The sequence below is a fragment of the Fukomys damarensis genome, unplaced genomic scaffold (assembly GCF_012274545.1).
Source record: "Fukomys damarensis isolate Sample0158 unplaced genomic scaffold, DMR_v1.0_HiC HiC_scaffold_4, whole genome shotgun sequence".
NCBI classification, from domain to species: Eukaryota; Metazoa; Chordata; class Mammalia; order Rodentia; family Bathyergidae; genus Fukomys; species Fukomys damarensis.
The window spans coordinates 67,095,754-67,112,531 of record NW_022900916.1 but is presented as its reverse complement, the minus strand read 5'-3'; the positions used below and the strand labels follow the sequence as shown (position 1 = coordinate 67,112,531).

The 16,778-nt window shown below is 39.1% G+C and overlaps 1 protein-coding gene across 3 annotated transcripts in view; it reads right to left on the bottom strand.

Annotated features, from left to right (window-relative positions):
* The window catches only part of LOC104868220 (ATP-dependent translocase ABCB1-like), a 127,207-nt gene extending 110,435 nt beyond the window's left edge, over positions 1-16,772 (bottom strand). For all 3 annotated transcript variants that reach the window (XM_010632895.3, XM_010632896.3, XM_010632894.3), the window contains exons 1-3: positions 16,675-16,772; positions 12,531-12,576; positions 8,044-8,206 (exon numbers count right to left, since the gene is read on the bottom strand). In XM_010632895.3, coding sequence (XP_010631197.1) covers positions 8,044-8,206; positions 12,531-12,576; positions 16,675-16,760 — 295 coding nt within the window. In that variant the 5' untranslated portion in view covers positions 16,761-16,772. The remainder of the gene's footprint in view (positions 1-8,043; positions 8,207-12,530; positions 12,577-16,674) is intronic.
* Between the last annotated feature and the right edge of the window lie 6 nt (positions 16,773-16,778).

Here is a 16,778-nt window from a genome sequence, read left to right as displayed (position 1 = left end):
TCCCTGATGACTTTAATCCACTCTCTTCCTCCAACACCTCATTCACTCCTCTCTCTGAGTGTCCTTCGTCAAATGTTTTCACCTGGAAAACACTCCTCCTCCATAAATGAGGTAAAACCTCACCTTTTCCCAAGTGGTTTATCCTTAAGAGAGTGACTCAACTTTTCATAGATCTCCATACTAATGAACACATGCTTCTAGTTCCCAAGTCAATCCTAGAGATAGATTGCTTGAAATAGGATTGCTTGCATCTGTCTCCTCTTACTCTCACCATTATGAGCTCTGAGAAAACTGAACTGTTCATCTGCACATCCTCAGTGGCTTAGCCCATTCTCTGTGCTGCAGCCCAGCCTGTCCCAAAGACCAACAAGTGGTTCACAGAGGCACCACACATACCAGGCCATTTATCAAGATATTCCATCTAAGCATTCTTCTATTCTGCATATAAAAGTCTTACAAAAGATTAAAAACAAACTCAAAGAACCATTCTACTTAATCAGGAAGCCTTAAAAGGAACTACATGGTGAGGCACTGTGAATAAACACTCCAGACTATTCAGGGTTTATGCTACATTACATTTTAATCTGACCTGTGTATCTCAGTGTGTTCACTAATTTTAACTACTGAGTTATTATGAAAAGAATAAATAAAAAGTATGTGACTGGTGACAGGCCTGGCTGACTGAAGTTAGGTTAAAAAGGTGAATTTTTCAAACCATCTTCTCCAAAGCCTTAAGGCTGGCACTGTGGTAAACAGTGACCTACAACGAGAGTTACTTTTTCAAATCTCACCAGATTTTTGTTCCAATAGGAAATTCTTTCACCTTCAGGCTCTAATCCTCACATAACAGGGTTAATAATATTGAAATATGTAACAAGGTGCTTCCTTTTTCCCTATGTCCTTTCCCCCATGCAAAAAGCTGAAATAAACCAATTGAGCCCCAAATGAACATGAAATAAACCAAGGGAGCCATAAATGAACAAGATAATTTTAGAGTAGTAACTAGCTAGCAGGATTCCTACCCAGAAACTCAGCTCTGTCACCCAGCAAGCAAACTCCTGGTGGCCACATTTGCAACTTTTTAGGTGTGGTTCATCTCTAAAATGATGGATCTGGGAACAAAAAAATGTCTAGTTTTCTTACAAAGTTCTATGACTCAAGCCTTTCAGTTATCAACACAATGCTTAAGCACCTGGAATAGGTCGCATGCTATGTCTTTATTTTTGTTTGCTTGTTTTTGCCATCTTTACAATAGGTTGTAGAGATCATACTTTCAGTAGCCTTCTATTTTGGCTACTTTTTACAGCGGTCTCCAATCTCCACCTCAAACTCTTACTGTACTCCATATTACACACAACACAAGAACTAGTTATAGTTTACATTCTAACCTAAAGTTTAAAAATTAACTGCTAAAATAAAACAATGTACTTTAAATATTTTATCATTATTTGATAAAATTTTTCTAAAGGTCTATTTTTAAGAATTTCTCCAGGGCCAGGAATCTAGCTCAGTGGTTCAGCTGCCAAGTGCAAGGTCCCAAGTTCGATCCCTGGTACAAAAAAATAATAATAATAATAATAATTTATCCAGTGAAATGGTTAATGGTAAAGCAAAGCTTGAGCAAATGAATAAAAACTGTTGAAAATTTTTTATTGTGGAAATGTTTGTGACTCGGGGCTTCAATATTAGCTTATAAGCTTGTGTGAACAGTCCTGTGTTCAAGATGCTGTCATTGGGGACAAAGATGACAATGTTTTCTTTGCTTACAACACCAGTCTTCAGATATATACAAGTTCTACACATGATTTGTGCACTCACAGATTAAGCATTAGAACATACATACAAGTTGAACATTTCTATTCTAAAAATCCAAAGCCCAAAGCGCTCCTCATTCCAAGACTTTTTGAGAGCTAACATGATGCCACTGCAGAAAATTCAAATGCATAAAACTGTTTAATACACACAAAAATTATTAAACGTGTTATAAAGTTGCCTTCAGGCTATATTTGTAAGTTATATATAAAATATAAGTATGTTTCTAGCTTAAACTTCAGTGTCCTCCTCCAAATAATTTATTATATCTATGTAAATATTTCAAAATTTGAAAAATTCCAAAATCCATAATGCATTCGATCAGGGGTACTATGCTCTATATACTATACGCTCTACTATTCTGAGAGCTGTCTTTTCACAAATACTTACCATGTTCCTCTTGAATTTTAGAGCAGTAAAAGTAAAAATGATAAATACAAAGAAAAATTATTTCCACTGTCATACACAGGAGGTTCGTATGTTATCATATATATTCATCTGCACTATTAATTCATACTAGATTCTGAGTGTCTTCTTTTCTCCATTTCTGTGCCCACTGTCTGGCAGGGAATAAATAGAACCAATCATAACATACTTATGGAGAAAAAGAAAAGCCACCAGGGCCAGGGTTTTATTTAGCTCAATGGTTCTGCCACCTGCCTCGCAGGCGCAAGATCCCAAGTTTGATCCCCGGTAACCCCCCAAAAAAGAAAGAAAAAAAAAAAAGCAAAGCCCCCAACGTGGATGTGCCATAAACTGAATCTTAGAGACAATGAATACTCATTATGTCAAAAGAGTTTTTGGGCACTAACCACCACCTAACATGGCAGACTCCTACTCTGTCCTTTAATTTCTGAACTAGTATGCTGTCCTTAGTTTCCTCCTCTCTAGGTGCTTCTCTGCTTCCTTCAGTACCAGTCTGCCCTGCTACTGCTCTACTACTTACTGTGAGGCCTCAGATAATTTAAATTTACTTAATCTCTCAGGGTTCTGTCTCCATCATCTGTGAAATATATATAATAATATACTAACTTCCTATGCATGGGAAGATTAAAGGAGTTAACAAGGAAAGCACTGAGAGCAGTTCTCAACACATATTTAATGCTCAACTAACGTTACTTTTAGTTATTTCTCTACTTTTCTCCATGTCCTATGGCAGGAGATTTAACATTCCTTCCAACTCAAGTACTGCAAAGTCTCTAATTCTATTCATTATAGCTAGAAGATTAACGTTATAGCACTACAAGATTCAGTGCCATTTCTCCAACTACCTCAATGTCATTTTCACTTGTGCCAAACTGACCGCCACTCTCAATATAAGAAAACAAAAACCACAATGGCCACATCCAGACAGTAACCAGGCATATGAGGAGTGTGACAACTCATAGAATCCTGCAGAAAACCCTCAGGGCTAAGGCTTTGTCCATAAAAATGGTGTGGCAGGCCTAGAAAAGTCCCTAGGTCCCAGGCCCCATCACCAGATTTTAAAATAAAGGTCGTACAAATTCTATCATGATCTAAAATGAAACGGTGTTAGGGTGTTAAGAAATCAAGGCCACAATGAAACAAAACAAAGGCTCATGTAGGAGATGAGAATGCCCACAGTGGTTTACCATGGCAACAGACAAGTGTGGGCTCAGTTACAGCTTTGTGAAAATGTCTAGTGAAAGCCTGTGTTTAAGGTGAAGTGCTCAGGCTTTCAAAAGGAGTAGCTTTGGTACCCGAGTTCAATCCCCGGTACCAAAAACAAACAAACAAACAAAGAATTGCAGTGGGAAAATCATTAAATTCACTTCATTTACTTAACATTTATTTTACAATGGTTTCGCTTATTATACGTACCATCTTTATGCTGTGTAAGAGACAGATGCTGACTAGACAGGGTTATTGCCTCCTTTTGGGGAGTCTTCTATTTGGGGTCAAGTGCCTTTCTTCTTCTTCCCCAAAAGCATTTTGAGTGACTGTCCCACTGCCTCATCACACCCACACTGCTGGTCCCTTTGTCCATCCCTCCTGTTATACTATGTTCTTGAAAGCTGGGGATGAACACACCAGGAACTATGTAGTTGGCATCCAGATAGTTTTAATACAAAGTCATTGATAGCTTTATTGAAATAATAAGCCCTCATTCTGTACTTCTACTTCAAAGATCAGTGAGGACAGACAGCAAACATTTAAGCTTCGAAGACTGGAAGTCCCCTCTCACAACTACTCTCTCTAGAGAGTCACTTTGACATGGAAGCAACCACAGACAACACAGAAGCAACTAAAGGTGGGTCTCTCAGTCACTTTCCTTATCTCTGGGGAAAACAATACCTGCAACTCAAAACTTAAAGGAGGAGAGGTTGATTTCAGCTCAGGGTCTGCTGCCTGCCAGGCAGAAACAGCATGGTAGAGGGACCTGGGAGCAGGGAAGCTGCTCAGGTCACGGCAGCTAAGAAGGAGAGTGAAAGGAGGAGCCGGGGAAGGAGACAGACCTCCTCATGTCAGGCGCTCCGTGACCTGCCTCTAATAAGGCCCCACCTCCTAACAGTACACTAAACTCCTGAGCTCAAGTGGATGAATCACAGATGGGCCACTCACCTTCCAAAAGCCCTGCTTCTGAACATGTGTGAGCTTTGGAGGACATCCTGGACCCAAACCGTAACAGGGGCTGTTTCCTTAAAACTAAAAGCTAAATTTTGTATCATTTTCATCAATCTTTTTTTTCCTTTTTATTGAGTTTATTGGTACATTCTAGGTATACAGTACAGTTACATTCATTACTGGGATCTTGTACATTTACATGACAGGTCTTGGTTCTCATTTTTTCCCCTTGTCTCTGCCCTCCCTTCACCCCCTCCTCCCTTCCCCATTTGCTAAACATCAATCTTAAAATATTTCTTCCTTTGACTTTTTCAGTAATTTAAAAATGCATAAATCATGTGTCGCTTACAGGTTATATGAAGAGGCAGGGGGCCAAATTTGGCTATAGATAACAGTCCGAGCATGTCTATCTTCACTGAAAGGCATGGGCTGGTGGCTCAGTTACTAAAGAAATGCTGCTCAAAGAGATGTTTATTCACACCTAGGTTAGGTCCTGAGTAACTCTAGGTACAACCTAAACTTTCAACAACTGGATTATCTGTTTGGCAAGTAGTGCATGCTATTGAGTAGCAAAGGCAGGTTATTATCACTCTTAGTATATTTGGGCTGCTATAAAAAAAAACACCTGACTGGGTAGTTTATAAACACCTGAAATTTAATTTCACAGTGCTGGGGACTTGGAAGTGTACAATCAAGACAGATTTGGTATCTAATGAAAGCCTATATCCTAGTTCCTAGATGGCATCTTTTGTGGCCTCACATGGTAGATGGGGCCAGGCAATTCTCTGGTCTTTTTCAGAAGGATATTAATTGCATGTGTAGGAATCAACCCTCAGGACTTGATCACCACCCAAAGATTTTTCCTCCAAATAGTGTCACATGGGGAGTTAGGATTTCGATAATGTAAATTTTAGAGAGCACATTTAGGCCATGGCACTCGTCTCACAAGTCTTGGGTGGTCCGGATAAAACTGGCCATCATTACTACTTCTGCCTAAAGAGATCACTTGTTTCCTTATGAGAGTAAAAGCTTGGTATAATCCAAGCACTTCAGGAGGCACAGGCAAGAGGATCACAAGTTCAAGCCCAGCCTGAGGAACTTAGTGACTCTGTCTAAAAATAAAAATTTAAAACGGCTGGGGATGTAGGTCAGGGTCATGGACCTAGGTTCAATCCCTGGTATTTCATAAATAATAATAAATAAACAAGTAAGTACATAAATGTTTTAAAAGAGTAAAAGCCAATTTATGTCTGAGTGATGGAGATGTAATACACATGTCCATGTTGTCACGATAAAACACTTAACAGATATTAAACAACCTTAGCTTATTGTGGCCCATGAGAGTTCAGATCTTGATGTTCTGCTCTTCTAATGTGGGCCCAACATTCAACACCAAAATCCATATTTGTACAGAGATGAGTTCAGCAGTGGTCTCTTCAGTGTGTGCAGAAGCACATATCATTATAACACCTCTCACAGTCTTACAGCAGTGTTTGTGTTTGTACTCATGACAAAGTGGGTAGGGTCAGACTGGGCAGAAATGTGCACACCAGGCCTGCTGAGCTACCAAGGAGCACTGAAAGATCCGCTGATTCCACTATAAGCCTAGAAGAGAGCTAACTCTGCACAATGGTGCCCAGTACATGGTACATAGGAAACAGTGAATTTAGAAAGCACTGAGCACCTCCTTTTGTGCATGATACAAAAGCAAGATGCTAGTTCGAAGGCAGCACAGCATCTTACTGCAGGTGTCTCTGAATGCTATGAAGGGAGGTAATAAATGCATAAGAATTCTACACAGCTAAGAGATACTATACGTTTTTCTGGCCCAACTCTTTACCTGCATTCACAGAACTGAAGTGCTTCTACTTGGAGTAAGTAATGCATCTTCAGGATCATAAAAAAGTGGTTCTCAGATCCCACAGACAAATATCAAATGTTCTATAGATACCTCAAATGGGAACAAATGTTTATGTGCACATTTCTGAAAAAATTCACAGTATTCACTAGAGTCTTAGAAGACCAAATGTCACTGTAAACCATGTAATATCACTATATTTTCAATGGTATTCTTAAATGGGCATTTTCAAAATTTTTACCACCTGAATGTAAAATGAGTTTTAGGGCTTTGAGTAGTTTACTTTGAGTCAACTTATCCTTGGTCAGATATTCTGAAGACTGAAGCTCAGAGCCACTGATCTTTCTCTCCGCACTTGAAAACATGCATGTTATACTCAAATCATTTCAATAGTCTGTCTGCTTTCCCACTTCTCAGAGGGTGGTTGTATGTCTCCTTTCTTCATGAGGCCTGGCTTCCTACCTCATGAGAAACCCAGAGTGCACTACTGCCCCTTACCCACAATGGACCTTTCCATGGCTTCAGTTGTGTGTGCTCAACTATAGTACTGTATCATCTCACCAAAAGGATGAAAGGACGCTACAATAAAATATTTCAGAGAGAGAGAGATGAAAGAGAGAGAGAACAAATGAGCCCAAATGCACATTTATAGAATTTTGGATACAGTACATTATTATATTTGTTTTATTCTATTATTATTTATTGTCGTTAATCTTTCTTGCCTCACTATGTACTTGAATTTAGCAGAGGCACATATGTATAAAAAACCAGTGGATTATGTTCAGTTCTCTCCAAGGTCCCAGGCATCTCCTCCGTTTCAGCAGGTAAACAGGAACTGTGGTAACTGGAGGAAAACCTCCCCAGTGCTCACCTGCTCGGCTCCCACCATGGATTCAGACACACAAATACTCTATCTGCCCTACTTGCAGAGGAGATGAACTTTCACAGTAGATATATTCTTTGATCTTCTCTACAGCAAATCCTTCCTCCTGAGCTCCAGATCCTGCACTTCCTCAAGGACATCCCTCCAAAAACACTCTTTCCTCTTCCATTCAAACATCATCTATCCCTTTGTCCTATCTTTTGGATTATTGTCACGAACACACACAAAGTCATCATTTCTCCCATCCTAAAATACACACACGCACGCGCACACACACACACACACACACACACAACATTTCGATGGGCCTCAATTCTCCATTCCAGCATTGGCCTCCAGACAGCTAAACTGATGACAATGTGCAAAACTAAATTTCTGGTATCACTGCTTAAACCGAGGGTCCTTCTGGATTTCCCATTTCATTCGAGAGTAACAGCATTCTTTCAGTTTCTCGTACTGAACTCTTACAATCATCCTGAATTCTTCACTCACAGCCAACTGCAGTCTGTTAATGAATCTTCATGTTTTTATTAGTACAGATTTGCAGTACATGCTATAAACATGAGCTAAGATTAACAACAGATCAAGAATGTTAGAGAATCTATAACTGATTGCAGTTCATCTTCGAGGATCCTGACCAGATTACTTACTTCCCTCTGAACATTTCGTGGACATTTCTGATTTCCTAGAGCTCTCTTCTTTTCTACATACATCTGCCATCATTTCTACTGGGTATTTTACTGCTGGTGAATATTATCTTCTTAAATTCACGACAAGCATGAGCTACAGCTCAGACTCTCCTCCTCACACAGTACTAAGCACACCAGCACATACTTAGTCCTATGTCATTAGAAGTCTTTTTCTGCACAGTCCCAATAAAATCAGCACAACAAACAACACTTACTTTGATTGGTACTGTTTGATGAAACACTGTTTCCTGCATTTGAAAAGCTGTCTGTCATGTCCCCAAACACCAGCATCAACAAAGGAAGTGCAGCTCCATGGATAGCAGCAGCCAAAGTTCCCAGCACCATGTAAAATCTGTCAAGCCTGTCTGCATAGCGAAACTTACAAAGGCAAGAAAATACAGAATAGTTACAATCAGTACAGTTTCACAGGTGGTTTGCCTTATCTTTAAAATATGTCTAAGATCCAAACATTTTTTCACACTATCATGCTACCACTCCAGTCTAAGCTACCTTTGGCAAACTACTTTAATAGCCCAAATGGAAAATAACATTCTAAACCAGGCGTGGTGACGCAAGCCTGCAATCCCAGCACTGAGGCAGAAGAATCTCTGTGAGTTCGAGACCAGCCTGGGCTACACAGTGAGTTCCAGGTCAGTCTCAAATACATAGAGAGACCCTGTCTCAAAAAAAACCAAAAGAAAATAACACTATATTCTAGTAAGTTCTGGACTAATTATTCATACTGAACTCGGTCTGTCTTTATTTCTTCTTTGATGTTTGATGTTCAATGAGAATTTTAAAAGTCTTTCATGGGCGTATGGTAGAAACACAGTACATGTATATTTGTTGCCCTGATTTCTAAGAATAGAAGTCACCCTCCATCTTACAAGAACAAACTTGACGTCACAGGTCCCTCTTGGGACACAACTGAGGAAAACCTTTGTCACTTCAAAAAACTATCTTGGCTTAAAGATCTGCTGCCCAGTGGATTTAGCATAAACATTAAATGATTTTAATACAATCAGGCCTTAATGAGAGGAAGGAGGGGAAAAATGAGTCAGATACAAGCTAAGGAACACTCTTACTGAGAAGTCAGAATCTGCCCAGAATGAGCGACCAGTACGGATTTCCTCACTTCTGTAGTTGCAGGCAAGTAATAAGGAGGACAGAAAGGTTTCTCTGAATTCAAAAAGTGATGGGACAAGAACACAGTAAGAAGAATGGGTTTAGGGCCACATGGGAAAATTTTAATGTTTCTCTTACGTAACTCAGTGACATTAAGGAAGAAGTCCAGCAGAATGGACACTCTACAGGACAACTGGAATCATCTATCAACACGGCAACAGTATTTAAAATGAATATGAGACTGTTGTGTACTCAGGAGACAAAATATCCAAAAGACATCATTGATTGGATTCTGTTTTGAACAAATCAATTGTAAATAATATGTTTTGGAGATAAAATGAAAAAAACCTAAATATAAATGGAGCATTCATACAGTCAAGAAGATAGAAAAAAGTTTTAAATTAGGCGAAATGTAAGACAAATGTATAAAATAAATATAATTAGAATCCTATTTAAAAAGTGGACTGAAAAAATATTTGATTAGATGTAAACAGGAGAGAGACATAAGGTGAACCAGAGCCACACAAAACAACGGTCAATCAGTGATGAAAGCCCAGGAAAAGGATTCCAGGGGGCCAAGAGGTACAGGGTACTGGCAGGAAAGGAATTTATGTAACACTCAGTATGCTAAATACAACTATGATCTTACCAAGGCACCCAGTTTGAAGAGGGAAGTCAGTAAACTCAGTCCTTCATTCAACACTTTAAGAGTATCTGAAGAGCACCAAATAAGGTGGGTTCTGGGCACTGGCAACAACAGTGACTAAGAAAAGGTCCCTGTCCTCGTAAGACTTATATTCTAGTGTTAACGGTAGAAGAGGAAACAGACATATTCCACAGCTAGGTACCTGTTACAAGCTGCAGGTACTATTCTCGGCACATAAAGTACACACCTCCTACCCTCATGTAGCTTGCGTCAGGCAAGAAGACAAACATGAGCAAGAAATCAGACAATAGCTAAGAATCAAAATGGAATATCATGTAGGGTCACATTCAGGAGTTGCGAGGCAGATGCAGCTGGTTTGGGCTGGCTAGTCAAGGAACGTCTGGAGAGAAGGGACCTCAGGGACAGGAAAGTGCAATTTGTCCTGTGATGGTCTGGGGACAGGGAATTCCAGGAAGAAGAGCACACACACAGGTTCTTAGTTAGAAATTATTTTGGTGTGTCTGGGAATCACACAGAATGAACACTGTGTCAAGGGCAGAGTGGGGGAGGACTTATCTTCTGTAAAATTACAGATGCGACAGAGATCAGGTTATAGGGAATAACGCATAGCTTTAGAAAGGAAACTAGATTTTACTCTCAATTTCGCATATAGTGGAAAGTAGAGCCAATCTAACATTTGGAAGAAGGGTGATGTCATGAGTGATATTACGTGGGACCTATGGGCAGATGTTTAGAACTGCAAAAGTACAGAAGGGTTACTAGGAGGAAAGAAGTTGAGAGAGTAAAGTCTTGACAAGATACAGTAAGCAGAACAATAACACACAAAGGCACGCACACACAAAATAAGCAGATCAGCATCCTAATTACAGGAACCTATACCTATGCTTTTTATATGATAAAAGACTACAGATGTTAAAGATGTTGGGATGTGGAGACCATCTTGGGTTATCCAGGATGGCCCAGCAGAATATCACCAGGTGCTTCCAAGAAGACAGAGATTAGAGGCTTCAGGAGAGGAGACAACTGAAGGTAGAGGCTGGAGTGATACACAACTGTGAGGATAAATCAAATAATGTATGTAGGGTACTTAACTATCTAGTACTTAACATTGGCAGCTATTATCTACTTGAGAAATACTAATGCCCCAGTAAGATATCCATGTTAGAGAGTTTGGGTTGAATGTGCAGCACAATTCTGGCAAGCATGGATAATCTTTAAGGAGTTTGTTTTGTGCAGGAACTTCAGCCCAATTTTTATTTTTCTTAATCTTATTTCTACTTTCCCCATTTGTTCACTTGCTTTCAAGTTTATTCTACTTTTGTGTCTCTACAAATGCTTACATGAAGCCTAATATAAATAAAAACTAGTATAAAAGTTTGATTCTATTTCTTCTTTCAACACTTTGGAAAAACTAAAGTCTGAGTAAAACTAAGTCACCAGACATTGTGTGCAGGAAAGAGTCTTCTGCTATGTTCAGAAAGACCTCCATACAGGCTAACCCTTGGCTGGCATCTAGGACTTGGGCTTGGGGTGGTCAACACCAGTCTCACTGATAAAGGTGGCCAAACTATTTGTAAAAGCTGTGGTTTATGTTGAATATCTTCCTTCTTTCTGGCTGTGGAATTTTGGCACCTGCTGGAAAAATACAAATAATAAAAACAAATGCATAGGGCTGGAGGTGATACAGCATGTATGAGGTTTAATTCCCAACACCAAAAGGTGGGGTGAGGGAGTGAGGAAAAAGAAATAGATTTTTAAAAAGCAAAAAAACTAAATTATAAAAGATGAAAATGTCTTGGTGTCATAATAACAAAACTAAAATTAAATTTAGTGGTAAATTAAATTTTAACATGAAAGTTTCTTTCCACAAGAATGTAAAAATAGTACCTTAAACCAAAACTGTCATTTCTGATTGCAACAGTATTTCAGTGAATGACTAGAGACTAACTAGTCTCATCTCCACAAAATCCCAAAGGAAGAAGAGACAAAAGAAGAAACATCAGCAAGAGCAACTGCAGCACATGAAGGTGAGAAGGGTGTAGACAGCCACAGAACACTCAGTGCAAAAGTGCTGTGTGTTTCTTACTCATAACTCTGTTTATTTTCAAATATTAAGATCCATTTTCAGGACAGTCCACCCATCCCTCCCAATTTTAGAAAATGCTTCCTGCGTAACGTGTGGATTATTAAAGGCTATAAAACTTAACTGGTTCAGTAGTTTCCAGATCCCAGTTCCTGGGATAGTTCACCTCCTCAGTTAAGCTCACCTCACTGTGTTTTCAAAAACAAGAAGTAAAGATCCAGGGAGATAGAGATGATCAATTACAAACATGTCCCAAAAGTCCTATTTAATTCTAAGATTAAAGAAAAGATTCTAAATAATCACCATGAAACCAGAATATGTAATGAAGAATTATGTTAGAGTTTTGAAGTTCTAGATTTTTAGCTATTCAGCAAGAAGGAATAATGGCATATGCTAAGTTACAGTAACAAATAGTCCACTTCCATATTTTAGCATCATCATTATCATTGTTATTATTTTTATCATCATCTGTTCTTGGGACTTTGACTTCAAACTTGCCAGGATTACAGAGCCATTAAAGATGGCACACAATACAGCTTGCTCTATCCCAGCGGCAAGCAACTGCACTTGGTTTGTCCCAACAGCAAAGACCACCATTCAGGGAAATGTTTGTGCAAGCAACAGATCCCTGGCAACATAACTAAGTACTGAAATCCACTCCGGCAGGGTGAATGCAGATACTCCATTCACATGGCAAATTATGAGCATTTCTCTGAAAATCAGCTAACTCCAACCGATTCACTTTGCCTCTCATTACCAGATTCTCTAAGGGAGAAAAAGCTAACTTGTGAAAGTATTTTGAATAGTGAAAAAAATCCAAAACTCACCATGGCAAAGGTACTGACGGTTGGTTTCTTTTCCTTCTTCTTTTTACTAAAAAAACACATTAAAAGAATTACATAAAACTTTTTAAAAATTACACAATTTTTTAAATTGCTAAATTAATTTGCAGTGCTTTTATTTAGTGACAATTAGAACAAAAAAATATATTAGTCAGTAAAAATGGCTTAATAGTATAATCTATGAAGTTTAAATATAAATATGTTTACATGTATCTTAAATATCTATGTGTATGATTATCACTGGATGCTGGGATTTCTATTTTTCAAAAAACCTGTTCTTCCCTGTCTTTGCCTATCTCCTAGTTCTCTGTGAGGAACACACATACATTCTTCACAAATAAAAAAGAATCCATCCTACAACAAGTGCTCCTCTTTTTACTTTAAATAGAAAATTACTCATTTCCTCTGAAATAAATTTTCTCAGTAATTCCAAAAGTAGTCTGTGAAATGTGAAAAAGTCATTCTTAGGCATTAAAAAGCCAGCCATTGCTCAGAGTCCAGATTCAAGTAACTCTAACACAGCACCAAAGCTCTCTACTGTATGCAACTGCCAGCTCAGACTTGAGAGCACACCAACCAGAACAAACCATCCTCAATTTCATATACAGAAAAGAAAAGAGGGGCTGAGAATTTAGCTCAGTAGTGTCGCCGCCTGCCTCACAAGCTCAAGGTCCTGAATTTGATTTCCAGTGCCGAAAAAAAAATGAAGACTCTTTTAGAAAACAGCATTATTTTTGCTAAGACTTTTAAGTTCAAATTTAAATCCATCCCTGTCTTTCTTCTTTACCCTAAGTTAGGTGAGAGGTAGCAAAGACTCCTAAAAAAAAAAAAGTCCAGCATTTCCTCATATCTGGCTCTGTAGTGGTGTTGGATGAGAATACAGAGCGTCTTCAGGTTTGGCCCCACATTGATTCAGGAAGGCCTGATGTCAGTACCCCCGGTGACAGGAGGAAAAGGATGAAATAGCTATAAATGGCTGAGGTTTTTGCACTGAGGTTTTCAGTTTTTTTATTCTCTGAAATTGATGCTGCTTTAGAGAATGTATAGTACCAATAATATTTATAATATTCCAAGAAGTGGCTAAGTTAGAATTTTCCACACACAATTCATAAACAACTCAAGCAAAACTTTGTTCTTCTTTTAGACATAAGAGACCCACAGAGCAGTGAGAAGAGTTAGCTGACCTGTCCAAGGTTCAACCGCTGGAATAAAGCCAAGATTTTACCCGCAAAGTCTGTCCCCCGACCACCGGACTATAAGCTGTGACCTCAGACTTCTGAGCTACTGCACTGCACGGGAATACACATTCACAGGAGCCCCGACCACTCAGCGTCATCAGCAGGAAACAGTACAAAGAGGCAAGCCATTCACGAAACATCATCTTAATGAACAACGTTGGTTTGAACACAGACACTCCAGACTGCATAAACCATTCGCAAAGCCAAATGCTTCCTACAATCCCATGTTAAAATACATAGCTTTAAAAACAGACTAAAATCAACGGTGGTGAGCACAGTTTAGTAAGAACTATTCAATGTGTTTCACATCTTAACTTTGAAGTCTTTAGGCCACGGCAGTAAAGATGCAGAATCAAACAATTTTGTTTGCCATCTCTCTCCATGTATCTTCAATTCTTTGTTCTCAAATATATCTGTCTTGAGAACATATTTCCTTAAGCTACCATGTTTTGAAAAAACAGTTAAAAACAAAAGGAGTGGTGCTTGTCTGGAATCTCAGCACCCTAGAAAGCTGAGGCAGGAGGATCACAAGTTTGAGGGCTGGGAATAGAGCTCAGTGCAAAAACCAAGGGTTCAATCTCCAGTAATAGGGGGGAAGTAAAATACGCTCTGCCCTTTAGAGTCTTTTTCTTTGTTGAGAGGAAAATTTTACTATGAAAAAATTGACATTAACAGAAAAACTAAAAGAATAGTATAATGGCTTCTCATAAAATCAACCTAAATTCATCAGATACTAATATTTGGAACATATTTTATTTATAAGGAAGTATATATCATCATTTGTACTTTATTCAAACTATTTAAAATTAAATCACAAATATAGCATTTGCATGTTCTACCTAATTTTGGTATCATTTGGTATCCAATTCACATTTGCCAAGAATGTTTTCTAAAAGTGATTTTCTCTCTCAACTCTGATTTAATCAAACTCCATGCATTACGTTTAGTACTTATCTCTCTTCAATCTCTTAATCCAGCTTTCACCCTTTTTTGATACTTTTTAAAGGGACATGAGCAGTTATTTTATAGAACGTCCTACTTCTTGGATATATCTGAATGTAATGGAGCTGCACACACTTTGGAGGACTTAGCCTAAATAAGAGAATGCAAACATTGCTATGAATAATTTTGACTATAGGTATAAATGATTCGGATACATTATTCCCTTATTTCTTCAAAATTTACTTCATCAGTTTCTTTCTATTTTTATCGTCAGCACTAGAAGTATTTTAAATGCAAATGTGGCCCAGTCTACAGGTTCCACTGGATTTAGATTATTTCTGCAAATGTACTGTCTATGTAGCATTGAGTAACAACACACTCAATTCCTGCATGAGTGATAACTGAGCCTGGTCACCACAGAAAGGTGCCAATTGTAAAATGTCTAACTGGAACAGTACAGTCCCCTCTTCCCATTATGAACAAGTGTTGAGATAATTATTAGATACAACTTTCCTCTGAACAGTTTAGGATGCAGTCATAATCAAAGCCTTGCCTGAATCAATGGTCACAATGCAAGTTCCAGTAGGACATATACACCTTCATTTTTCTGTAAAGGGAGGTCCTGTTTTCTCTAAGACTTGTACATGTTCAGTTTTCCACCTCTTAGAATATCATTACAGGGTAGGGGAAGGGTAATAAGGGAAGAGGAAAAAAACGTGAGAGAATGAAAAGATGAAAACAAAGTGTTTGTAGATGGGGAGGGGAGGAGGGGGTGAAGGGAAGGCAGAGGTAGGGGGAAAAAATGAGAACCAAGACCTGTCACGTAGAGGTACAAGATTTCAACAATGAATGTAACTGTACTGTATCCCTAAAATGTACCAATAAACTCAAAGCTAAAAAAGAAAGAATATCATTACAGACCAATCAGTTGTCTTGCATTTAGGATTTCAGAATCACTAATTTTCTTGAAGCTCAAACTGTCCCACACCTGGCTAGAGGAGGTCCCCCTGCAGCGCCTGCCCCTGTGTGTTCTGATTACTCTGTGGAACTGCCCTTCCTTGTCCGGGGTACTACAACACATTCTGACTCACTTTGTATTTTCCCTGCCTCAAAACCTAGCTCAAAGTTGCCATTTTTATGGAGGGCTCCTTTGTTTCAGTGAGGAATGGCATTCAGCAACCCACATCTGGTAGTAAGAGTACCTATTTCTACAGTCCTTTCAATGGACTGAAAATGAACGGTTTAAAAAAATCATGAGTTCATACTGAGGTTTCCAATTCAAATTTCACATTACTTTTAAAATATTTGATTTACACATTTATATTTCTTTACTTATGCTGGAAAGCTTGGTCTTACTAATATTACTATATTTACTACCTTGTTTTGTCTTACAATTCACATTACACTTTTTTACTAACAAATGAGTGAAGTTTAAAATTTCCCATATAGACGGAGTACCATGAACAAAATGTGCTTAAAAGAACTATTTCTTTTTCTGTGGTTACATTACCATTTTATATGCACATAGCTTATTCCATTGCAACTACGTAAAGTAAAAACAACCTAACTGTAGCGTTGGCTTTCCGTCTTCTTCTGCCTTGCCACAAGCTAACAACGTTCATGTGCCTGTTAATCACAAGCAAGATGCTGGACCCACAGCAAAGCCCAAGCAGAACAGGTCTCAAGTGCCTGCCACACGCAAAAAAGCAAACTTTTGAAAGATGGTGTGACCGCTGGCCTGCCTGGAGGTGGACACCAGTGGCGGAGCCTCACCAAGACCCAGGGTGCCAGGGACCTTCTGCCCCGAGCAGCCACTGCTTCCAAAGGCTGCCTCGCCGCGCGGGTGCCAAAATTAGAACCGCCACTGCCGCCCACGATCTGTTTCAGAGCCAGACACTAAAAGCAAATTGCCTAAGTCTCTCTAACTGTGAAAGTAAAACAAGCCAGACCTGTTGTCGCCCATCTTCAACTTCTTCCCCGCTCCTCCACTGGGGTCCTCCGCACGAACGCCGCGGCGCCCTACGAGACACCGCATTCCCGGGCGCAGCGCTGC